This window comes from Rhinolophus hipposideros (genome assembly GCF_964194185.1).
Source record: "Rhinolophus hipposideros genome assembly, chromosome: 4".
Classification (NCBI taxonomy): domain Eukaryota; kingdom Metazoa; phylum Chordata; class Mammalia; order Chiroptera; family Rhinolophidae; genus Rhinolophus; species Rhinolophus hipposideros.
In genome coordinates, this window is record NC_138050.1 from 9,011,221 (window position 1) to 9,036,417 (window position 25,197).

Consider the following 25,197-nt stretch of genomic DNA (forward strand, 5'->3'; position numbering starts at 1 on the left):
GTATTTTGCCTGGATATGCGCATGAGACGGTGAGTTAGGAAACTTGGGTTCTAGTCCCAGGTTCTAGAAACTGGTTGTGTAACTTTGGGCAGCTTGCTTCATTTCTTCATCGAACAAAGTTTTAAAAGCAGTGATGTACCAGTACTGTGCTAGGAATACAGTGGTGATCAAAACTGATTATGATTCTTGCCTTGATGGGCTTATAATCTAGTGGGAGAGTTAGACATCGATCTAACAAAATTTCAGCTCTGGTCATGCAAGAAAAGAGAAGGACATTGTGTCAGGGTACAACAGGGGGCCTGACCAGGTCTGGAGGTTGAAAAGCCTTCACTGAGGAAGTGGGGGGTGTTGGGGTATCTGAGTTGAGCGGACGTAGTCAAATAAACAAGGACAGAGAGAAAGAAATCACAGTGTGAGATTACTGGAGGGATACGAGGACAGGAGGGTCAGTGGCTCTGAGACGCAGAGGGTCGGTCCTGTGCTCCGTAGGATAAAGGGGAGGGAACGTGCAGATATAAAGAGATTTATAGGGATGGCAAGGGGCTTTAATGGCGTTTCTGTCTGATGACATCTGTTTTCTCTGAGAAGTAGGAAGTGAGGCCATGTACTGAGGGAGGAGAGGTTGGGGGTGCTGCGTAGTCGTGGTTGGAAGTTTGAGGAAAGTGGAGAATATGTGGCGTAGTCAGCATAGAAAGTGGGAGAATGCGTTAACTGGACAAATGTAGTAGGATCTCAGGTCAGGCTGAGGTCCTCACTGAGGCTGGTGATCCTGGGTTGTCTTCCATCCCGACAGCGATGCTTGCTAGGAGAGCCTGGCAACAGATAAGGCAGGGAATTGAATTCATCCAGGTGAGTATGATGGGAAGGTGGAGGGCGAGGAGGTTAGGATACTGGCATGGATGTTATTTAAATGATGGCCCATGGAAAAGGAGGGAAATGAAGAGAGGAGGGGACTGGTGGATTGGAGAGAGTAAAGGAGTTCCAGGGAGTAGCAGTGGTGAAAGCTGAACAAGCAAGCTGGGGGAACGGCTACGAGGTGCTCACTCGAATGGTTTGCACATAGATCTTGGGAGAGACTGGGGCCCAGGGCGTGACCTTGGGAAGGATGGTAAGATAAAGGACAAGAGGACAGGAAGTGAGGAGGTGAGGGGACTGAGAGGCCAGGAGTCATTCATGTAGACATTGAACTTGCCTGAGGTGATGGTGGGACCAGAGATGGAGAGAGAGACTGTGAGCCTTGCACCAGGGGGTCAGGAAAGTGCAATGGCAAAGATGCGATCAGGGGCATGACTGAGGCAGGAGCTGCAAAAAAGCAGCGTTATCATTCCCTTTCTTTGTAGCATGAAGTAGTTGTACCAGAAGAGGTCTAAGATGGATGTCAGCTATTTATCCACCCATCCATTCAGTAGCTTGCCCTAACACCAGACCTGTGGTAGAAAAGGCTTTTGAAAAATGTGTTGGGTGAAATATACTGAATTAGAAAGAATGTACTAAACTTGAAGTTGGGCTTGCAGACACGGGTAAATGAAAATACCTTTTCTGGGATATTCACAGTGGTAAGCAGCACTGGTATTGACAGCGGAATTTCAATACTAGATGAACATCACTCTGGATCTGTGTTCCATGGAGAGAGGAGAGTTAATATATTTGAGAGGAGGGAGGTGGGCTGGTGATGGGTTTTGTAGGACAGCTTTCTGGGAAAACATCAGCTTGGCTGAGGTGGCTTCAGGTGTGGACAGAAGGGTAGTTGTGTTGGCTTTTGGGGATTCCTCGATCCCTCCCTGTTGGATGGGTCTGACTATAAGAATTGGAAACCAGTGAAAAGTTCCCCAGTTCCCTCAGGGTCTCCGTGAAGGAAGGCAGCCCCAAGTCCTGTCTGTCTCCTCTAGGGAAGGAGTCAGTGTCTTAGCCCACCTGGAACCACTCACAGGTGAGGTGCTGGCCATGCCCTTTTATGAACTTTCCTACCAAAGTTGGCTGCTCTGCTTCCTTAGCCCACACCTCCCTGTCTTCCCAATAAATAATCATTGGGAAGTCATCCGCCGTCCTCTTTAGGAGCTGGGCCCCTACTGGAGTGTTTGCTTCTGACGTCCCCAGAAGTTGTACAGCTAAATATTTTTCTTCCTCTGAATGTGGGGGATGAACAGAGAAAATCACTCATTTCTTCTTCTGTTGTTTCTTCTGTGGATTCAAGCCAGGGGCGTGTGGGTAAGTCCAGCTCCCTGAGGCCATTGGTTCAGTCTTAAAAACTGCAGCATTTGCACAGTTATACAAAATCCTGTTTGTCTGGCTCTGTATCGTTCTGTTTATAGCATTTTCCCTGCACTGTCCTTGAAATGCAGATGGGGTGTGTGTGTGTGTGTGTGTGTGTGTGTGTGTGTATGTGTGTGCGCGCTCACGCACATGCACAGATGTGGGTGTATATGTATGTATATATATATATATACATATATGTATATACATGTACATATATATATATATATATATATATATATATATATATATAGAGAGAGAGAGAGAGAGAGAGAGAGAGAGAGAGAGTACCTATATCAAATAACTCAGGGAAAGGGTTGAATTATTGAATTAATTCATTTTGATGTTTCAGTAAGAAATCTCAAGCTAAGCAGTGCTTCTCTGACACCAGTAACAATTTCATTACCAGGCCCTGAGATAACAGTGGGTGTGTAGTGGAAGGTTTGGTGGATTAGACTTCGGAAAAGATTGACGGCACAAATAATGAATGGGGCCCACAGAAACGGCAGTGCTGTGTGTGTATCGGTGAAGAACACGAAGGAAGCAGGCTGCTGTGTTACGTCTCAAGTGACATATTGCTGGGGGCATGGAGGGAGTTTGGGGATAACTGGTTTTTGTGAAAACCTAGAGTTAAAAAGATAACAGAGTTAAGATTAGAATCTTTATTATGTAATCAGCTCCTTATATGCTCTGTTGGTAATACCCTTACAGAGGTTTAATTGCATGTAATGCATTTCAAGGAAGTTTGAATTAAACCAGGTTATAAATTATGAATGATATGAATGTAGAAAAGATAGTCCATGTTTTTTGCAAATGTAACATAATTGCAAAATATTTTATTTTATATTATATATCAACCGTTATTCACGATATTAATATCTTAAAATAGCTTATTTTTAGTTCTATATTTAATTTAATTTACAATATTTAAAAAATAAGTATCTGTGTACAGAGTACCCATAAAAAAGAACCAATGCAATCGAAGCTCCTTCTCAGTCATAATCTCCTTTCTCTCCACTAATTGTTTTGTACATTTATACATATACTTAAACAGTCTCTATTATCATTCTTTTTCAAATGTAGAAGTTTCCTTTTGTCCCCTTGTGTAGTCCCTGGTGAGCAGTCTGGAGTTCTGGTCTACCCCTCAAGGTCATTCAAGGGCCTGGGTTCCTCGCAGGCATGCAATGGCATTTTCCCTTTCAGGGCAGAGCCTTTCTACCCGCCTTTGGTAAAGGATTGCTTTTAAAAAAGCATCAACCATCAACCAGTATTTCGGAGGTTACAAAAAGAGATGAATTATTAGAAAAATGAAATGAAAATATAATATGCAAAATACTGCTCTGTAGTCATAATGAAATAGAAGTGAAACTGGCTCGTGCTAGCACTCTGCACATGCACTGGGAATGGATGCCGTTTATAGCAACTTTTAAAGTTTTTACTGTGGCAAACATGCCTACTTCTTGTATGTCAAATTGATTGAATCTAGGTTGGAATGACATTTATGTGTTTGAGATTTATGCAATATGGAAGCCTGGGCCAGAAATAATTTTTTTTTAAGCTGTATGGTTCTCCAGGTTTTTGTTTTCTTAGCTCATGGGTCATCCAGAGGTGGGTGCTCCTTTCAGGGCAGAAGATGGACAGTCAGTGAAGAAGGGACTTACTTGCCCCTTATCAAGGTGTCCCTTCAAGTATATCCATCTAGTAATATAGGTGTTACCCAGGAAGACTCTGGAACAGGTCAGAACACTGTATCCGTTAAAAAGGGCTGAAAATTTTCTTTCCATACTATTTATCACCCCAAATTATGTGCAGAAAGTCTGCAGTGAGATAAAGCCAATAGTAAAATGCAAAAGGGCACTCAGATAAGATGTCACCACCTAGTAAGTGACCCCCAAATTAGACTGTAAACCCCTTCCCACCCTCCGATTTTTAGCAAAAACTTAAAGCTCATCTCCTGACTTTAGGTTCTCTATTATTACAATCTACTGTATGTGAGAATAAATCAAAGGAATTAATTGATACACATTTGAAAATACATCTACAAATTCCTTTTATATTACTATCTTTTACTGACATATAAATTATCTTTGCCAACTTGCTTTCAATTTCAAAAGCTCTAAGATTTTCTCGAAGTAAACATTTTGAGTCCTTTATTTTAAAAGGACTGCTTTTTCTGCCTCTGTAGGGGCGGGAGTAAATGCTGAAAGACGGCATTATCACTGAATTGTAAAGGAATTCTGTTCTTTGGCAACTTGTGTATAGCGCTTACATTTCAAAATTGTTTTAATCCTTACATTTTTATAATGTTTAATAAATCTGGATGAATGGATGAAACCTTGTTCCTAAAAGATATGCATGTTTTTCGAGGCAAGAGTCAGGGGTCACATTAGATAACCTGGAGAGCTGCCTAGCTGTTCACCGAGAGAGACTCTCTGGGCGCCGAGCAGCTAGTCCAAGGTCGTGAGCTCCGATTTAAGAATGAGAGACAGAGCATATGCAGGTACAAAATCGGAACAGTAAGTACCAGGATGATGGGGAAATAGGGAAAATGGGTGGAGGGGACCAACGGTATAGCTTTCTTGCCTGATGAAGGAATGAATTCGGCTGTTTTGCTCACTCTTGGTGTGGGGATGGGGTGAGGGAGAGGGAACTGGAAGATTTTATTTCATGAAACTGTCTTTCAGTCACTGTGAAAAAGAAGAGCTGATAAATGTCATGTAAAGCGGTCTGGGGACACTTGAAATATAGAAGGGCATTTCCCAAGGAATGCACATTCTTTTAGATTTGCCAACACACCATAAAAGTTGGATCCAAGGCTCAAGAAGTAGCAGCCTAGGCATTTTTGCCACTGGAGGAGGCCGTTTCCTTTTCTGCACGCAGCAGCATAACTGACATTTTTTTTCCTCCTTAATAAAGACTTTCACTCCCTTGACCTTTGGAGTTGACCTTCTAAAACACAGTACACTATTTCTTGCATAATTATCACCTGTTCTGCTACACAATTACCATGCTTGGACTCATACTTCTGGATAGAAGATACTCGAACAGTTGAACTGGACGCGGCGGTAGGTGCTTGTTAGTTACGTTCTTTCGGTTTTCATTGTGAACTGCAGAGAAATACAGCAATTTTGTAATCACCATCCATAATTCTATTACTAAATGAGAGATTAATAATGGGCATAGTGAAGTATACCTGAGGATATAGAGGGTAAGTTTGAACATTGGCACTTGTTAGGAGTTATTTCCTTGTATAAAAATGTTCCCATTCCCAGTGTGTCCATGGGCTCGTCACCCCTGACGCGTTAGGAGATGCACAATTCATTGGCAGGGTCTTAGCACTGCACAGGGAGCCACAGTCTCAGGCAACCCCCTGGCAACATTGTTTCCAGCTGCTCCCATGTCATCTACTGTGGCATGTGAGGGGCCGGAAAGGAGGCCTGAACGGAGCCCCGCAACCCAGGGGCCTCAGGGCACATCGTGGGGCAGAAGCGCTAGGCAGAAGCCAGACCAGGCAGGCTTTCCTAACGACCCCTGCCACTACTCGTAGTAAGTAAGAGTAGTGTGCTCTGTTGAGCATTCACTGTGTGAAGTGCGCGTCTCAGCACTTCCCGTGGACTGTGGACTGGCGTATTGAATCATCACTAGTCCGTGGCCTGTGGGCAGCTACGATCCTGCGGCATGGCCAAGGAATTGAGTCTCAGCGAGGCTTGCATCTCACTCACACGGCTTGCAAGGGTGGTGCAGGACCCACTGCCCAAGCTCCTCTCACCATTTCTTCTGGGGTGTCAGCTCCGAGTAAGGGTTGTGTGGAGGGAGGCCATGGGAATGGTGGGGAGGAAAGGATGCTCTTGCGTCGTGATAAACATAAAGCTGCCTCTCACTGCAGCATTCCTCGTTTTGTCATTCCGGTCTGGCCTCTCCCCGCATCTCCAGTACTTACATCACTGAAACCCACCCCTCCTCGTAGGTCCAGTTCTGACACCAGCTCCTTCACAAAGCCTTCCCTGACTGCCCTCAGCTAAAGGTCATCCTTCTTGCTTCGGCATGTAGCTGTGCCCCTTAGGACTAATCGCCTTTCTAGCTGGTCTTGTGTTCATTCTGTTGATATCTCACCTAACTTAAGCATCTCAAGGGCCTATGCCTAGTCACCTAGGTGTTCCCTGAAGTAGTGAGCACAGTACCTGTGCAGAGTCAAGTTGAACATACTTTGTTGACTGGCCCCATCTCTGGAGACTGGAAGGACTGGACAGGCTGTTCTGCTTTCTCAGGTCTTTCCTGGGGGCAGTTGAGGGAGGGAGCTGGCTATGTGTGTGGCAGTCCTGTCTGTGCTTTGTAGCTGAGGCCCTGGGGTGACTGAACGCGAGGCTCAAAATTCTGTTCCTTCAATGACTAGCTGTGTGACCTGGGAAAGTTACTAAGGCTTGGGGTTTTTTGTTTTCAATTTAGGAGTAATAGTACTGCTTACCTCATATGTCATTGTGAGGATTAAATGATACATAATATGTGCTCGATACATAGTAAGACTTATTATTTATTATTATTATCTATGTGCACATGCCACCTGCAGAGAGTACACCAGGAAGTTCTGGGGAAAAACAGTGGCAGCTGCAGCAAAAGGCCTGCAAAGTGGGCTGGACGGTGTGCATGGGCTCGTGCTCAGGGGGAGCTCAAGTGTCGGCTCTTTGTCCCCGGTCCCCCTAAGTCAAAGTTAAGACTACCATTTTCCCCCAAAATAAGACCTAGCTGGGCAATCAGCTCTAATGTGTCTTTTGGAGCAAAAATTAATGTAAGAGCCGATCTTATTTTACTATAATACCGGGTATAATATAATAGAATACAATAGAATACAATACCGGGTCTTATATTAATTTTTGCTTCAAAAGACGCATTGGAGCTGATTATCCGTCTAGGTCTTATTTGCGGGGAAACACGGTAGTGGGTTCAAGGAGCAGTCATTACTCACACTTCTTCCCTTTCTAGTTCTGTTTGTTTAATGAGCAAGTGTGGCTGGTAAGACACAGTGTTTCCTCTCTGGTTAATCTTCATTGTATCCCAAGCAGGAAAATGCAAGTAACCTAAAGGTCTTAATGATCAGATCTGGTTATTTCTAAATCTCAGGGGACACTGCATCTACATTAAGTCCTGAAATTTATAGTTTCAGGGGCCTTTCTTTCCATTTTCGTGTGTGTGTGTGTGTGTGTGTGTGTGTGTGAGAGAGAGAGAGAGAGAGAGAGAGAGAGAGAGAGAGAGAGAGAATGAATGAATGGGGGGCAGGGAGGCGGCAAGAGAAGCAAATCGTGACTCCTTGGTGCCACTGGCCAGGTCCCAGTGACCAGTTCTTGGCCTTGTGTTGCAGAATCAGTGGCAGCTGCCAGTGCTTTCGCCATGGGCCGCCATGCCAGAAGGTTTGTGGTCCTAAACCTCCATTGGAGGACCATACTGGTGATGCCTTCCAAGAAAGTCAGGGGGCAGGAGAGGGAGAAGGAAAGAGAGATTACCAAGAAAGGAAAGCACAAAGGAGTATTGAGAGAGCGTTGCTGGAGGACATTGTCGAATAAAGCTGTACTTAATATGAAACGAAGGAACCCTGTAGTCCACGGGCAGGTGGGATGTCAGCTCCAGTGAGCAGAGGAGTCTCTGTCCTGGATAACCTTACAGAGCTTGGAATCTCTTCTCTGAGCCCCCTCCCCTCCCTCCGGTGGCTTCCCACTCCCTGTACACTCCCACCTCACACATCCCAGAGGTGTCTTGGTTTTATTGTTCTGCAGCCTCTGCCTCTTCCTGCTTCTAGCTGATAGAAGGACTTAAGGCTCCCTCGAACCCAGCTGGCCAAGGAGGAGTGAGGAGGTGGCAAAAAGACAGTGACAGGACTGCGTGGGTGGAGGCTGCTCCTGAAACAGAATGCAGTAGTCACGGGGCCTCAGGGCAGCTGGACGGCGAACCAAGTGGGCCTTCTGCTGCCAAGGGCAGTGTGACCCGAATGTGCCGTGCGTTTCCTTTTTTGCTGCAGGTGCCCGTGAGCTCAGCTGGGCACTGCCCGAGAGTGGAGGGCGCTGTGCAGTCCTGAGCCAGCTTGCTCCCCACCCCGAACTCTGCTTCCAGGTCCGTGAGCTGCTAACAGGTGTAGTTTGGTGGATCCCTGACACAACCCAGATGGAGGCAAGAGCTGAAGGATCATGTCCTCCTGTGGGTCTCTTGCTCTTTCTTCTCTGGTCCCTCACTGGTCCAACAGGGCCACCGTCCGCCCACTGTCCCTGGTCCCCATCCTCTGCCTGAGAAGCTGTTCCACCTGCAGGCTGAGTCGGATCTGCTCTTTCTCCCATGGCCCCACTTCCTCTCTCCTTCCCTCTCTTCCTTCCACAAATGTTTATTCGCACCCATCATCCTTTCCTGTTCTTTCCTCCACTGCCTAGTATCTCCAGCGCAAATGGTGTCTGAATGACCCACGCCCAAGGTGTCAAGGGACAGAGCACACAGTGGCGTCTCCTATAGAAATTTCCTGAGCCTGGCCTTACCTCCTTCGCCACCCGACCACTTTCTTCCTCTGTCCTTTTCTCTGTTCCTGTCCTGCTGTGATGTGTCCGCACTCTCCAGTCGGCTGACCCCTCTGAGACCTTGGTTTTGGTGTCTTTTACTGGTCCCGACTGATCAGCTCTGCCCCCTCCCCTCAGTGCTGGCCCCCACTTTGGAGGTGCTGCCCTCAGACTCAACCAGCACTCAAGGATCCCACCTGCCCCCAAGGAGAAGTGGGCATAACTCCTAGGAATTTTTCTTGTCCCCATTCCTGAGGCAAGATCAATGCTTGACCATCACATTCCACAGGTGGCGTGAGCCCAAATGCTGCTGCTCACTTGGGATCCCCTGAGATATCCCTGGGTGGGCCTGGCCTGGCTGTACCTCCCCCAGGGAGCACGACGACCCAGCTGCAGTGCCTGAGGGTGTAGCTGCTGGTGGGGACAGACCCCGAGCCATACAAGAGTTCTGCAGCCGTCCCGCTGCTTGCTGTGTCCAGGCTGGGCAGCGCTCCAGCTGTGGGGCTACAAATGCAGCTGGCAGACTGTGCCAGTACACCCAGTGGCACCAGAGCCCTTAGATTTGCCAACAAGGGACTGACCCTGCCCTGCTTTCTTCTTCAGATGTGGTGATGACACTGGGCTCTCCCTGTACTGGGGGAGCAGAGCCCACTGAGTCTCAACATCCTGCCTGGCAGGGAGCAGGCACACAGGTGGCCTCCCCTCTAGCCAGGCAGCCATCTGTCTGCACCTGAAATACCTAGTGTGGCAGCCGGTGATGCCAGCTCAGGCCCTGGCCCAGGGTGCGGGGGGTGCCCTCCTTGCACAGCAGATCTGGGAAGGCCTCAGGGAGGTCCCGGGGCATGGAATGTCCAGAGCCTGTGAAACCCTGATGTCTTTCTAAACTCACAGGCCTGGAATTCTCAAACCAGCTGACATCCCTGGGCTTCTTTGCCCTTCTTCATACACTTATAGTGACACCTTTACTACCCATTTACTCCTGCCCCCGGACGGTGAGATTCACTGGGACGGGACCTGGTCTTGCCTACCATCGTATCTGTAAATAAAAGTTGGTGACAGACTCACTAGAGGATGAGGGACCCAGTCACTGGCAAACACACTGCTGAGAAGTCAAGCATGTAACTGGCCTCCGATGAAAGGTCAGTGCACGTTTTAGTCACCTGCCTGGGAATCTTTCCATACCCACCATGCATCATAGCCCACCCCATCTCAACCACCCAACGCGGGCACAGGCGCCTAGGGACCGTTCGAGCGCAAGGAACTTCTTTCCACTTTGAGACCAAAATGCTTTTAGGCTTGGAGACACAGGAGTAAAACTAATCTGTCTTGTCCATAGTTGACCGTGGGCAGGACATTGGGCTCAGATGCTCCCTGCTGGTCAATATCTGGAGGAGCCCTTTAGGGCATCTTCCAGCGTAAGTAGGATGGGAACGAAGATTACACCTACTGGCTCTAAAGCATGAGAAAGACTCCCATATGGGAAATTCTGACGGGCTTCCCACTAGGATGTCGAGTTAGGACCCATCAAGTTGGCCAAGACAATAAGGACGTGTCCCTCCAATCTTTATGGCTCTTTGAGTCTTCCCTCCATTCTCTAGGCATCTTCAAGCAGAGTGACTACTGCAGCTGCCGCAGTCAGCTGTTCCCACAGTGACGCCACGTAACAAGCCACCCCAAAACCCAGTGGCTCAAGACAGTAAGCATTGCTTAGCTCGTGAGCCTACAGGTTGGGGATTTCGCTGGGCTTGACTCAGTGGTTCTTTTGGTCTTCCCTGGGCTCACTCACACAGCTGGCACCAACTGGCCCTTAGCTGGGGTGAGGTGCACCTGGGCCCTGTGTGTCTCCCCATCTGGCAGGTTAGCCCAGACATGTTCTGAGTGTGTTGGCAGAGGGGAAAGGCAACAAGTCTAAATTGTGCCAGAGCTTTCCAAGCCTCCGCCGTGTCCCGCTTGCCAATGCCCCACTGGCAACAGCCCACATGTCTGAGCCCAGAGCCAGAGTGCGAGGGCAGCACAAGGTTACAGGGCAAACCTTTGCAAACCTGGCGAAACTTCAGCCCGATCTACCAACTGGCTGAAAGGGACGTGAGCTGGTTTTCTGCATAGCACTCAGAGCACTTACTGTCCCCTCCCCACTCACTGCAGCCCCAGTGTCCCCTAAGGGTGTCTCCAGGTCTGGCTCCCCACTCACTTACTGAGCAGAACTCTCTCATTGAGTTCCCTGGTTTCCATAGCATCCCATTCCTTCTTCCTGTCTCTTCTTGCTCTGCCTCACCCCTGCAGACTGACAGCTGTCGGTTGCTACTCCATTTCCTTCTCGGCCTCTCAGCTCTGGGCCCCGCAGCACACAGCCGGCCCCATCTCAGCCCTGTACTTTCTCTACCATCTGCTGTACAGTTTGGGGATGGTGCCCTGGAATCTCACAATGGGGACAAGAGATCTACAAACAAGGTTAAGTCCCACTGATCCTAAGAAAAACACTTTTTCCTTGATCTTATGAGTCCTCTAAAGTCTCATTTCTTTTTAACTTTCCTTTTTCCTAAAACGGCTTTGGATGTGTGAGTCACACCCAGTGCCTTATTCCTGACCACCGATTACTCCCTGGTTCTCTACTAGCTGAGTTTTTCTCTACTTTTCTTGCCCTAAAAACCACTCTTTAAAAAGTCAGCACAGTTACTATGTTTCCTCAAAAATAACACCTAGCTGGACCATCAGCTCTAATGCATCTTTTGGAGCAAAAATTAATATAAGACCCCTTAAGACCAGGTATGATAATGTAATGTAATGTAATGTAATGTAATGTAATGTAATGTAATGTAATGTAATGTAATACCTGGTCTTATATAATATAAGACCAGTTCTTGTATTAATTTTTGCTCCAAAGGGCACATTAGAGCTGATTGTCCGGCTAGGTTTTATTTTCAGGGAAAGAGGGTAGGAACACCATGTACATTATTTTAATTAATCTTCAAAAAACCCACAAAAACCCCTGTGAGACAGGTATGAAATGCAGAAATCAAAGCCTGGCCTGGTTAAGTCATTTATGACATTCCTCAGGGCCACATGCTATCCAGAATGGCCTGCAGGCCCATGTGACTTCACAGCCTAAGTTTTCAGCCCTTATCCTAAGCCTGAATGCACTGCCAGAGTGTGTTAGAGTGAGAATCTCCCAACCCTGGCCACGCAAAGGGTGGTGCATTAGTTTCCCAGGGCTGCCATTGCAAAGTGCCTCAAACTGAGGGCTCAAACAATAGGTGAGTGTCTCCCAGTCTGGAGGCTGGAGGTGTGAGATGAAAGCCATGCTCCCTTTGCAGACAATAGGGAAGGATCTGCTCCAGGCCTCTCTCCTGGCTTCTGGAAGCATCGCCCCAGTCTCAACATGGCGTTCTCCGTGTGTGCATGTGTGTCCAGGTTTCCCACTTTATAGGGACATAAGTCATATTGGCTTACCTATACCCTAATGACCTCATCTTAGCCAATTATGTTGGAACTGACTTTATTTCCAAATAAGGTCACAATCTGAGAAACGGTGTTTTAGGACACCAACATATGAATTTGGGGGGACACAATTCAACCACTAACAGGTGGTCCATGGACAGCCCATAAGCAGGCAGCATGGGTGTCACCCAGAAGCCTCTCACCAGATGGGCTGAACCAGAATTTGCATTTTAACAAGATGTTCAGGTGATTCCAACACACATGAAAGCATGAAAAGCGTCAGTCTACGGGTCTACAGCACTTTCTGGAAGGCAGTATGGCAACCAAAGCAAGGTTCTTAGGATGTTCATAACTCTTGGATTTCACTTAGGATAGAAATAATTTTAGAGGTGGACAAAAACCAGTGCATATGAAGATGTTTATTTTGGCTATTCCATAGAAACGAAACATTTTTTATGCAGTAAACATTAAACAGCCAGAAAACTTTTATATTTCAGATGACTTACGAGTGCAAAATGCTCTTGTGGGAGATGGTTTTTGAAATCTCAACAACTGACTTACAAATTTCTGGAACAACACTTATTTGTAAATTAGGGGTTGGTAGCAAAGGAATTGTTAGAAGTAAAGCATTAACTAAGAAATGATAATTTTGTGTAGTGTGATAAGGGCATTATAATTATGTAAGAAAATGTCCCCCTTTTTTGAGAGAATATTGAATTATTTAGGAGTGAAATGGCATGATAACTGGGATTTATGTTTTAAAAATCCAGCAAAATGAAAATAAATGAGTGTAGCAAAATGGTGATTGTTGTTGAAGCTAGGTGATGTGTGCTATTTATAACAAAATCATTTATTATTATTTAATGACCTCTTTTGAATGGAAGGTTGTGTGGTTTAGTGTGGGACTGGTGATAGGAAATCCTCGATTTGATTCAAAATTAAAGTTGCAGGTTCACAAACACACTATTTAGCCTCATGCCACCCTCCTTTCCTGGTTATTGTTATGGGATTGTTGTGGTTCTAAGAGAGCTTCCTTTTTTGGCACCTTCTGGATTTTTATAGTAATAGCAATGTTTTCTTGACGGAGCAAGGGCTGTGGTTTCTAAATGATGACCTACGTGAGTCTTCACAAGACAGGCCTTAGAAGAAAAAACTCTGCTAGGACAACTGTTTACTCCAAAATTGACACGTGGAATTATTTAATGTCTCTTTTTTAAAAGCATTCATGGACCATAAGTTAAAGCCTTATCAATTTACCTTTCACTGAGATGTACTCAGTGGACTGTACATTTTAAGAAAACCATTTCTTCAAAGTGTACATCAACAAAACAAAATTTCAGAGATCACCCTGCCTCCAACCTCATTTTTTCCTGAAATCCCTTCCCTACTTGCAGGCAGTTTATCACAAGCACGAATAGGACCTTGTCACAGACGGGTGTCCTCTTTCAGGATGGTTTCTAAACTCCTGCGTGAGCTGCCTAAATTCTATTAATCTCTTCAGTTTCCTTCTTACCACTCCCTGCTCCCAAATTTCTTCTCTGGTCATAGTTAAGTCAAAAGCTTAAGAGAAAGGGTTTATTGAGCCACATGCTGCCCAGAGAAAGACCAGGTCCTGGGGCACGACGCCTAAAACACCAGCTGCAGGACTAGGTAGATAAGACAGACATGTCCGCAGTCCTGGAGTTGACAGGACTCTTTTATGCATTAAGTTTGGGGAAGAAAAATGAAAGTTGTTTTGAAAGAATTGACACAGGCTACAGATAAATGGGGTGGGAGACAGTGAGGTGGGGTGGGGCCAGTTCTGAGATAAGTGCAGAGTCTAAGGGAGAAGAAGGGTTAGCTCCTTTGGGTCGGCGGTGGGCAACAGTCTAGAAAGTTCATGTATAAGCAAGACCCAGCCTTCTGGTGGTTGGTGGACCCGGGTTGTTCTTTCTAGATATTTATGGAAATAGCCATCTGGAAATTAATTCAAAGTTCCAGCATGCACTCAGGAATGTAAGCAGTCTTTTGTTAGTTTGTCCTGAGTTATTAACTGATTAACCTCTCTTGACCCTTCCTTCCACACTCCGGCCTGCTAGAATTTAATTTAGGACATCTCAGTTTTCTCCTTGTCCTGGTTCTCAGCTGCTTCCCAAAATAGCAGCAGTAGCACCAACACCACCTCCCATGCCTGCACCCCTAAGTCCGTCCTCTCCACCCCCACTCAGGCTGTCCCCTGGTCCAGGACGCCCCTCCCTGGTCCTTCAACAATACTTACAGGTGACACCTCTTCCAGGCTGGCTTTTCCAAGCACCCTCCCTACGTGGAGAACCTTGGGTCTCTGTCATGAATAAAACCTAAAGAATTAAAACAAGTTAATTATATTTAGAGAAAATTTCAAATCCAGTCATATTTGCTTCACTTAGTGAAACTTTATCATAAAGCCAGAGACACAGTTTTGTTTTCCTGCGACTTCCTAAATGTAGGCTTCACCGTTGCCCCGTGAAGACAGAGTTGCTGTGTTCTCTGAGGTCACCGGTGCCCCCAGCTGTTAGTGATGTGGAAGGCACACGGTGTGTGTGCTGGGGGGTGGGGAGACACTGTCACAGGTGTCTCAGCTCTGAACCCCACTGTAAAATGGCGGGCACCCCAATCCAAGCCCCTCCGTGCACTGGCAGGTTTGGGATGCTTCATGCATTTTCCTCCAAGGCTCTTACAGTCCCTCAGGCCTTGGTCTTAGTTTGTGGCTTTATTCTTTTGTCGTGCTCCAGGGTGGTGTCCCCCAGTTCTGTGGGGTGAGGCCAGTGTGACTTGGAGTTGCCACCTGGGTTACACTCCTCCTCTTATGACCAAGAGAATCAGTCGGAAGGGGCAGCAGCTGCCGTCCCCATGGCCGGGAGGGCTGTTTCCCAGCAGAGTCACAGTTCTTATCAAATGTGAGTTCTTCCTATTTCTGACAGTACCCTGGATGTGGCACTGATTTCATTTAACTGACTTCCAACTTTCTCAAGTTCTTGGAACACCCACCCTTCGGCACGTGGGTAAGAAAATGATACGAAGTACACCCACAACATTGGGCTCAAAATTACCCTTCTCTGCCCACAACCAAGCAAGGTCATTGAGCACTAACCTTGGGCGCCTCAGGGCTGACCTTGGGCACCCCTGACCCTACCCCAGCAGCCTCAGTTTCCCAGGGACTCTGCATATGCTCCCTCCTTCCTTGCTCCTAACCCTCATGAGCAATTGTCTCTTGAGTATTCTCTCTTCTAGAAATTTTACTGTGCCCTTGTTCAGAGAGAAGCCCTAGGGGACACTCCAGGATGTACGTATGCCACAGTTCCAGCATTAGGGTGGCAGTTCTGCCCCCACCTAGGCTGGCCCCCCAGCATGGTAATACAGACATGATAAATTCCAGAGGGAATCCAGGCCTCATCCCTGTCTGTGTCGCTCCCACCTATGCCCACGGACAGCCTTCTATAAATATGTGTTAAATTGGTGACTAAAAAATGAATAGGTTAGGTGCTCACCCACGTGGTGTAGTGAACATCAAATATTAGCAGCACCCTCCCTAAGAAGCAGCAGGCAGCTTCTTGGACATGTGCTTCCGGAGAATAAGAGGTGGCCATGAGCATGGGTAGGGTGCAATGAGGCCATAGGGACTGAGGAGCCGAATTCTTTCTGGGTGGGGGGCCAAGCAGTGAGCCAGGGGAGAGCGTCTAGTAAATATGTGTAAAGGAGCAAGGATTCCTGAGAAATTGCTCATACTTTTTTAGCCACAGAGAGCAAATCCCCAAAATAACAACATATATTCACATATGTTTATAACGTGCCTGGCAGGGCTCTGAGCCCTTCCCATACATTAACCCATTTAATTCTCACAACAGTTCTCTGTTGTTAGCCCAGCCACAAAATTAAATAACTGCCCTGGGTCGTGCAGCAAGAAATGGTGCACTGGGATTTGACCCTGTGCTATCTGGCTGCAGAGATCCATGCGCTTAACCAGAGTGCCATGGATTTGGAACCCAGGCCTTACAGTGGTCAAATACACAGCCAGAACCATGGGGCTGATGTCTGATCCAGATATGCTGGTAAAGCACATCATTTTCTCAGTGCTATTAAAATCTGCTATGAAGGCCACGTGATGTGTGAGTGAGTGAGTGTGTGTGTGTGGGTGTATGTGTATTTAGTTTTTCTATCTTTTTCGGGTCAGACTGAACGCTATTTGACATAATTTAATTTCCAGGAACATGCTTTTACACGTCTGTGTACTAACAGAGCATCTTTTTCTCTCTTTCCAGAACTTGCCCTCAAGAGTCGCCAGTGCTCCAAACCTGGTAAGAACGGCATGCCAGCCCTCCTCCCTCTCCGACCCCCTTCTCACTGTGGCAGTCCTACCTAAGTTCTCAGACTGACAGCTTCATGCTTTTGACTTTCAACCTGGGCCTCCTATCAGGCCCTTTGGGTGACATCTTCCTTTTCAAAGTTAAGCCTCCTCTTACCATAATTTTAGGCCGTAAATGAAATTTACTAATCTGCAGTATTGCCACATATTCTACTATTGTGGCCCATCCATTTGTAGGCAAATTTGGGAACCAATGGAAAACCAGACATGAGATTCTGACACTTTCAAGATTTTTTTGTGTGATAAAAACCTGGAAGTCTTTTGGGGTCTTGTTTGTTTGTTTGCTTTATTGGATGAATATAAGCTTAGAGTTTAACACCTTTTAGTATACTTATGTCCTCTGATAAATTAAATTGTATTATCAACCACTTCACAGTTGTAAGATCAAAATGTCTTTTCCGATGGACAGAGAGAAATGGCGCAAAAGATCAAAACTTACTGTGTTTCATAATGTTTTTAATATTTATGATGAAGGAGAATACTGAGGCATCCCTGACTGGGGTGGATTTCAGTGGACATATTATTAAAATTTGGGTGATACTCAGGGAAAGCGAGTGTGTTTCTAAAGAAGCAGAAGGAGCCTGGAAGTTATGTGATTTTTATTTACTTGTATGAAAAACAGTATGTAATTTTATAATATACTGTATAATTACTACAAATTTGATAGAACTACTATTTCTACATGTTTTCTGTTTTTTTTTACTTGTTGGTAAATTCATTACTAAAAATTCCTTAATGGGTGGCCGGTTAGCTCAGTTGGTTAGCGTATGGTAATAACACCAAGGTTGCCAGTTCGATCCCCACATGGGCCACTGTGAGCTATGCCCTCCTTAGAATAAATATATAAATAAATAAATAAATAAATAAAGTGAATTACCAGGCCATCATTCTCATTAGAAAAACAAAGGGAGTAACTTAAAAAGAATTTATTTTATCTAACAATAATTTATGTATATTTTAAAACATTTTTTAATGTTGTATGCTCAATGGTTATCAAATTTATCAAATGGCACATTTTCTTTTTTCTCTTGTGTATCCTTTATGATTAGAATCCATATCGTTGATGAAAATGCTCCTCTGAGTTGTGAAAATACTGAGTTGTAAAAAAAAAATAGGACTGTTTTCAAAAATGATGTTTGGAAACAACTGTTGGAATCCTAGCAGCTTAAGAGGTTCCATGCAACAAACAATGGGAATCCAAGGGGAAGGAGATATTCCGTATATAGGAAAAGATTCTACTAAATAAACTTTTTATTTTTGTAAAAGAGGTGGCATTAACAGCCATGGGTATAGATTTCAGTGTCGTCTCTCTTTTTCTCTCTGGAGCCAGCGAGGACTGGTAGAGGTTAAGATCACCACCCCACATCCCCACTCCCATTCTCCCTGGAGTCCTTCCATAGAGTCTTCTGGACAGCTGGAGCTCTTTGTCCCTTGTCAGAATTCAGACACTTGACCTTTATTGAAGCGGAAACCCTCACTGTGCGCTGGGCTGACTCCGGCTGCTCCCTTGGGAAGCCCACCTCAGAGCACAGAGACCCACCAACAGCCAGAACTTGACCTTCTTCAGACAGCTTTTCCCTGTGGGATGGAAACCCCCGACCATAGGCATGGTGACTGAGGAATTTGGACTTCATAAGAGCTGTACTTTTGGGTTTAATGTTTTGGAATTTTCCTTAGTACCTTGTTTTAAATTGTTCCATTTCAAACTTGAGCATTAATTGTATAGTTAGGATGCTTGAGCTTTTAACTTATCTTTGATTGATATTGTTCCAAATTATGAAAAAGTAAAAATATAGTGTTATATATTGTTACAGAGTTCCCAGATATATTCACTGTTATACTCTGAAAAAAATACATGTGACTTTCTGAAAACTTGCTTTTTAACCTGAATCAAAATATCTTATTAGCATTTAAATTAAAATGTAGTAGTATTTTTTTAAAATAGTTTCCTCAATAGTCATTTGAGATGGAAACCATTGACCCAAATTTCAAATAACTGTTTATATTTATTCTTGGCATAAAAGTAACACTTTCATGACAAATAAAATTTCCCACTCAATGGTAATTGACTTATATAACCTCAAAACTAAAATTGAGTACTATTTCTAAAATAAATTGAAATTCTGGCTTACCTGTTAACTCTCAAGCTCAATTTCCCTCAGAGGCCATGAGAGGGAGCTGTTGAATCTTAGACTAAATGCATTTGAATTTCAACAAACTTTTGGGGAAACTTTTCAGATACTCTGGCGTATAAAATGTAATGCAACGTGAGAAGCAGTAGCATAGTATTTATACCTATTTAAATGAAAAGTTATGCATATGATTAAGAGATACTTGCAGTGAAATTCAGTGAATTTTTTGAGTGCATATTATTTACAAGGCACCTTCTTCTAAAAGGGGATATAACGATAAATAATTCACGTGGTTTGTAAACAGGTATGTATGTATGTCTGTGTGTACGCATATTTGCTTTACAAAGTAGAACATGATACATCAGAACCACAGGAAAGAAACAAAATACTGTGGAGTTGCAAAAGAGAGAGACGGCATTGGGAAAGGCAGGATGGAGGAGGTAGCATTTAAGAATGGACATGGAGGACTTCTGAGAGTGTGACAAATGGAGATGGGGAAATACTCTACTGGTACGTGTAGAGTATTTCCCCATCTCCATTTGGAGACCCATGAAAAATCCGGTTTACTTGTTATCGGTTACGTAAAGGTTACTGAGAGAATGTCAGATGGAACAGGCAGGTGGTGTTGCCTTGGGATCCTGCATAAATGCTGAAGGACTTATTTATTTGCACCTAATTGCTTTCAAGTTCAAATGATGACCAAGTGACTCTTTAGCCTGCAGAAGTGAGTGGGAAACCCATCCTCTACTCACTATGGTTTCCTCTATGACCTCTGATAGGATATCCCCAAAGTAGTGTTTAGGCCCGTGGGGCTAGATTTAGATGAAATGCTAGCGTTCACATTATTAATTAGGCATTATTCACCAAATACCTATTGAGTATATACTAGGCATGAGTTCTTAGAAAATTTTAATATTTCTTTTTTGGGGAGGTTTTAAGTGCATTTACCATTTTTATTTCGCTATGCAGAAGCATACCTTTGCCATGGGCTATGCAGAAAATCTTTATATTTCTTAATCACAGAATTCAGAACCTGATAAAGCATTTGTAACATTTTAAAAAATGGTGGAAAGTGTTCTTCTCTTTAAAATGATTCATAGTTAGATGATTTTATTGTGTTTAGTAAGACAGAAATGACTCTTTCTTAGAGTACCTGAGGTAACTTTAAAAATCCAAACTAAAAAAAAATTTTTTTGAGCTAAAACAAAACAGAATCTACTACAGGAAGGTAGTGGGATGAATTTAGCTCCAAATCCAGGGCAAGGCGGGCAGCACTATGGCCTGTGTTGTTTTCTGCAGAATCAGAAGTTTTCCTGGAATTAAACTCAAGCAAAAATTTATAGTGTAGGCTCTTACATAAGAGGAAAACCGAATAATGTGCTGGACAGTAATTTTAACTGTTATTTTTAAAAACACATGGAGGTTGTTCAAATATATTTGGATCCTCTATAAAGGTAAATATTAAATTAAGATACTGCCCAGGAAATGATTTCTCTGGAGGGTAGAGATGACAGATCCTGATACTTTGCTTTTTGATAGCTAATTTAGAGACAAAATTCAAGAATAATGACGAATGTTTCATAGTATAATAGGTAGAATACCACCCCTTCCTCCCCCATCCCCATGTCCTTTTGCCTGTTCCCTGTGAATATATTACTTTATATGGCAAAAAGGAATTAAGGGTGCTTACCAGCTGATCATAAAACAAGGAGATGATCCTGGATTATCCAGTGGGCTCAGTGGAATCACGAGGGTCCTTAATGGTGGGAAGAAGGAGGCGGTAGAGTAGATCAGAGTGACACTATGTGAGGACTTGATCTGATGCTGCTAGGTTGGGAGCCCAGGAATGTGGGAAAGACAAGGAAATGAATTCTCCTTGGAGCCTCCGGAAAGGAATGCAGCCCTCCTGACACCTTGGTTTTACCCAGTAAGACCCCTCTTGGACTTTTAACCTGCAGAACCATAGGTTACCGATCTGTGTTTGCAAGCCACTGTGTGTGGTAATTTGTTACAGTAGCATTAGGAAACTACGTAGACCCTTTTTAACAGCTCAGTCAGTTCCCAAGAGAAGCCCCTGGTGCCCGTAATGTATACCAACATTGGTATACGTGAGCTGTGGGCTTCAGTCACCAGAATTGAGGGGATCAAAGCTGCTGTGTGCTGGGGAGGTCTGTCAGTCATGTGCCATGGAAGTTCATGAATCAGAGTTGAGTTCTGCTTCAGAGCAATCCTTTGCAACACACACTGGAGGAAGGCGGGGCTACGGGAGCGTGATCAGACAGACCTTGGACTGGAGCCCATCCAGGTATCTGTAATTTGATGACCCACTTGTTGCCCTAAGGTTTTTCAAACTATAGGACTTTGAATGAAAGATGATGTATAGAGATTGCCAGGCTTTGGTAGGTGCTTAGCTATGGATTGAATGAATGAATGGATGGATGAATAAATGAGGAGAACGAAGGGTTAAAGACGAATCATGCTGCAGGCCAAAGAAGCACCCTTTGGGTTGTGGCAGTGACAGGACCAGCCACATGCCAGTAAGTGAGGAGGGTCCTATCTGGAAAGTCTTAGCGACCCAATGCCCCTTAGTCCCATGCCACTAGAGACCTTCTGGTGACTTCATGGCACTGGACCCCCAGAACAGCAGACACAGCGACTGTTATTCCTGTTACTAGATATTGAATGCCTCCTAGGCACCACACAGTCATTTATTTTTAAACATTTTCCATGTTTTTATAAATGTTTGGTAGCACAAAAGAATATGTATTGTGTGTTATGAAGCATAATAATGTAAACATCTGCCCCCCCATACATCTTAAGAAACAGAACATTATAAATATCTGAAGTTCCCTGCATTGTTACTTCATCATTGCACACTCCGTCATCTCTCAAAAGGTTGTCACTATCCTGAATGTTGTTTTCCATTTCGTTGCTTCTTTTTATTGTTTTACCACAAATGTACATGTCCCTAAGTAATACATTTTTTAAAATTTTGCTTGTTCTTAAAATAGTTATTAAAAAGGTAGCAGGGTATGTGCATATTCTCCTTCTGATTGCTTTTAATTAACCGTACCGATGCTTGAGGTTATAATACACCGGTTTTCGCCACGCTAAAGCATCTCACTGTACTTATATCCCAGACTGTATATATGTTCTTCTGTGGAGGAGTTAGTTCCAGTCTTAATTATTGCAGACCTGCTTCTCTGAGCGTTCTGTACACATCTCCCGGGATCCCCGGATGAATTTGTTTAGGGCATACACATGGGAGGCGCTGGATCATAGTGGAGCTGTATGTTTAGCTTTAAGAATATCACTCTAAACTCTTTCCCAAAGTGGTTGTAACCAATTTATATTTAAAACCAGTGATAGATACAACTTTCCTTTGCTTTAAATTTTTAACAAAATTTGACATTCTCAGTTTTCAAATTTCTGCAATTTGGTAGATATAAAATGGTATCTGATTCTGATTCGAATTTTCCATTTTGTAAATTCTAATGAAGGTGAGCCTCTTTTCATGTACTTGTTAGCCATTCATGTTTCTTTTTAATAAAATATCTGATAATATAGTATTTTGTCCTTTTGAAGAAATTGGCTTGCCTGTTGTTTATATATTTTGGATACTAATTCTTTGTTGGTTACATAGGTTCCAAATATCTTCTCCCAGTGTGTGACTTAGTAACATTTCACCTGTTTTGATGGTATCTTGATGAGCAAACGTACTTAATATAGTCAATCTTTTCACTTTTATGACGAATGCTTCTTGTGAGTTAAGAAGTCTTTCCCAAAGTTGTATAGGCTCCTATATATTCTTCTAAAAGTCTGACATTCTGTGTCCTTCACATTAAGAGCATGTGAATTAGTATTTGTTTTTGCTGTGGGCGGGGGAGGGAGGTATGAGGCAAAGTAGACATCCTCTCCTATCTTCCAGGCCTGTTTCAATATTAGTTATTTACACTTTTTCTGCTCTCTGATCTAGTTTGGGTAAGATGGAATTATTTGATCCTTTATGTTTGGTAAAGTTGTTTATAAAACGATGTGTAGGGGCGGCTGGATGGCTCAGTTGGTTACAGCATGAGCTCTCAACAAGGTTGCTGGTTCAATGCCCACATGGGATGGTGGGCTGCGCCCCCTGTAACTAAGACTGAAAACGGGGACTGGACTTGGAGCTGAGCTGCGCCCTCCACAACTAGTAGATTGAAGGACAACGACTTGGAGCTGATGGGCCCTGGAGAAACACACTGTCCCCCAATATTCCCCAATAAAATTTATAAAAATAAATAAAAAGATGAATAAGGCAATGACCCGCCCTTGAGGGACTGATAAACTCAGGTCTACTCTCTCCCTTAAGCAATGTTCAATCAACACTTAAAAATTTTTTTTTTTACGTCCACGTGCAATGTTCTTCAGTTAATTCTAGACCTGAGGAAATTGACTTCAGATCCCTGATGAGACTTCCGGGTTTCTCAGGTATTCTCAGTACTGTCTTTACAAACTATCTCTTCAGGTAGGTTGCTTCTTTGGGTCACTCTTCTCCATTTTTAGGTAATTCTTCACCCACAGTTGTCTTCTGTGCTCTGCGCACTCAGGGCATTGCTGTTTCCTAACAATTACTCATAGAGCACTAGCAGGAAGTGGAATGCTGTTGGAATCAGTCCATCTCTGCATCTGGCAGAGCTTTCCCAGGGAGCGATTGCAAATATCTTGGGTCTCCTTTGGTGTTTGTTCACAGGGCCGGCTGACTGTGAGGAAAGGCTGTTTGCTGATTTCTGCGGTAATGGCGAGTACGGAGGCCTTGGGCAAATAAGACATTCGAGTTTCCAGAACACGGGAAAATCTAGTTCATGAGTAGAATAACTTCAAAATCACTTTACACTTGGGAGTTAAGTTTGCCTCAAAATGTAACCAAACTTGTAAATAGGAGTAAACCTAAATGCATTGACACATCAAGGTGGCCCTGCCCTAGAGAGAGGGTCACGATACTTCAGGGTTCGATTTTCAGCCTTATAATTTAGATGGGTTGAGTCAGTGGGTCTGAGACCTAATCTTTTTTTTTCTGAGTCACCCAAAGTGGGAATACTAGAGCATTTGGGATAGTCCTGGCCAGGGAGTGTTTGATTCATTTATTTGTTTGACTCCATTTGAGTAGGTTGGAAAGGTTGGCTTAAGGCAATGCTTTCAGTGAGGAGAAAGAAGAAATTTACATTTTTATCTAGATAAATAAGACATCAATTTAACTTTTGAAAGTTATTTAACTCTTGGGGGCCTGCAGCAAGCCCCTCAGCATTACGTAATGAATGGAAGACCCCTGGACCCCAGAGTTAATTGTACCATTTGGGAACAGGACTACTCACCTAACCTCTGTACTGTGTGAAGCCGCCAAATTGAACAAAACTGCTCAGAAAGTAGAATTTCAAACATCTAATAAAAATGAAAGTCGAAAGCTGAAAGGCATGTTAGAAGCAGCTCCTTCATGTTTGTTTTTTGATTGGACCAGAAGGGTACAAGGGGTTTCGCTCTTATTATTGATGACCAGATCCGCACAGAGATAAACTCGTTTTCATTAATGAGTATGCTAATTTGATCTGTGTATAGAGGTTTTTCTGGCATCTTCCCCAGCCCAAAGTGTTCTGCTAGCCTTCTAGTTTCAACCCAGATTGGAAATTGACTGTTGTAATTAACCGTGACATGAAAGAAGGGAGTAAGGACAAACTGGACCCAAAGCAGATGTTTCTGGCTTCAGTTTCCTAGGGCTCATTAGGCTCTGGGTACCCGGCCCAGCCTGCAGTGGGAGCCAGCGCAGGACTGAGTAGCTGTGGAAGCTCTGCAGTGCCCTTGGGCTCACGCTGAGTGGAGTGAAGCTGTGTAGGATATTGCTTCTTGTGTCGATGGAGAAAATCTCCTTTGCCCTGGCTGCATTTCCACCCATCACGTAACATGGCAGGTAAGTCCTACAGCGCAACCAGTGTGATCACCTTTGGAAATGAGAGCCAGCAGAAATGTGTTAAGGTGAAATCAGGAGACTTGGGTAACTGCAGTTATTGGAGCCACCCCTTTACTTTTCTAATTTCTCAAAGCTAGTCTTTTCAGTGAACAGAAAGGAAGCAGGCCATCGGGAGTTTGCTGGAGCAAGTCCTTACATATGGTAGAGGGAGCACTTGGTCTACACTACGATTCTGAGAATTGCACACTATTCCTTTCGTTTTTGTGGATGCGCTTTCAATGTGTAATTAGGAGTCCTAGGCAGTGGCTTCTCCCACTGGCAGAGAAATTCCTTTAAGGAATCATGAGACCATCAACATTCAGCAGCTGTTTAAAAGACTGTACATTTCTGTAATGATGCTGGGAAATTCTTGGACTTACAGTCTTGGGCAAGAAAGGAGCTCGAGTGGGAAAATTAAGTAGTATGAAATCTAAATTTCAAACCCAGGGGAACCTCTTTATTTAATCTATTAATCTGCTC

General features: G+C 44.2%; 1 protein-coding gene across 3 annotated transcripts in view; it reads left to right on the forward strand.

The window, feature by feature from the left end:
- Positions 1-25,197, forward strand: part of SPATA13 (spermatogenesis associated 13) — a 323,399-nt gene that overhangs the window by 21,975 nt on the left and 276,227 nt on the right. For all 3 annotated transcript variants that reach the window (XM_081047019.1, XM_081047021.1, XM_081047023.1), the window contains exon 2: positions 16,502-16,537. In XM_081047019.1, the coding sequence (XP_080903145.1) occupies positions 16,502-16,537 (36 nt within the window). The remainder of the gene's footprint in view (positions 1-16,501; positions 16,538-25,197) is intronic.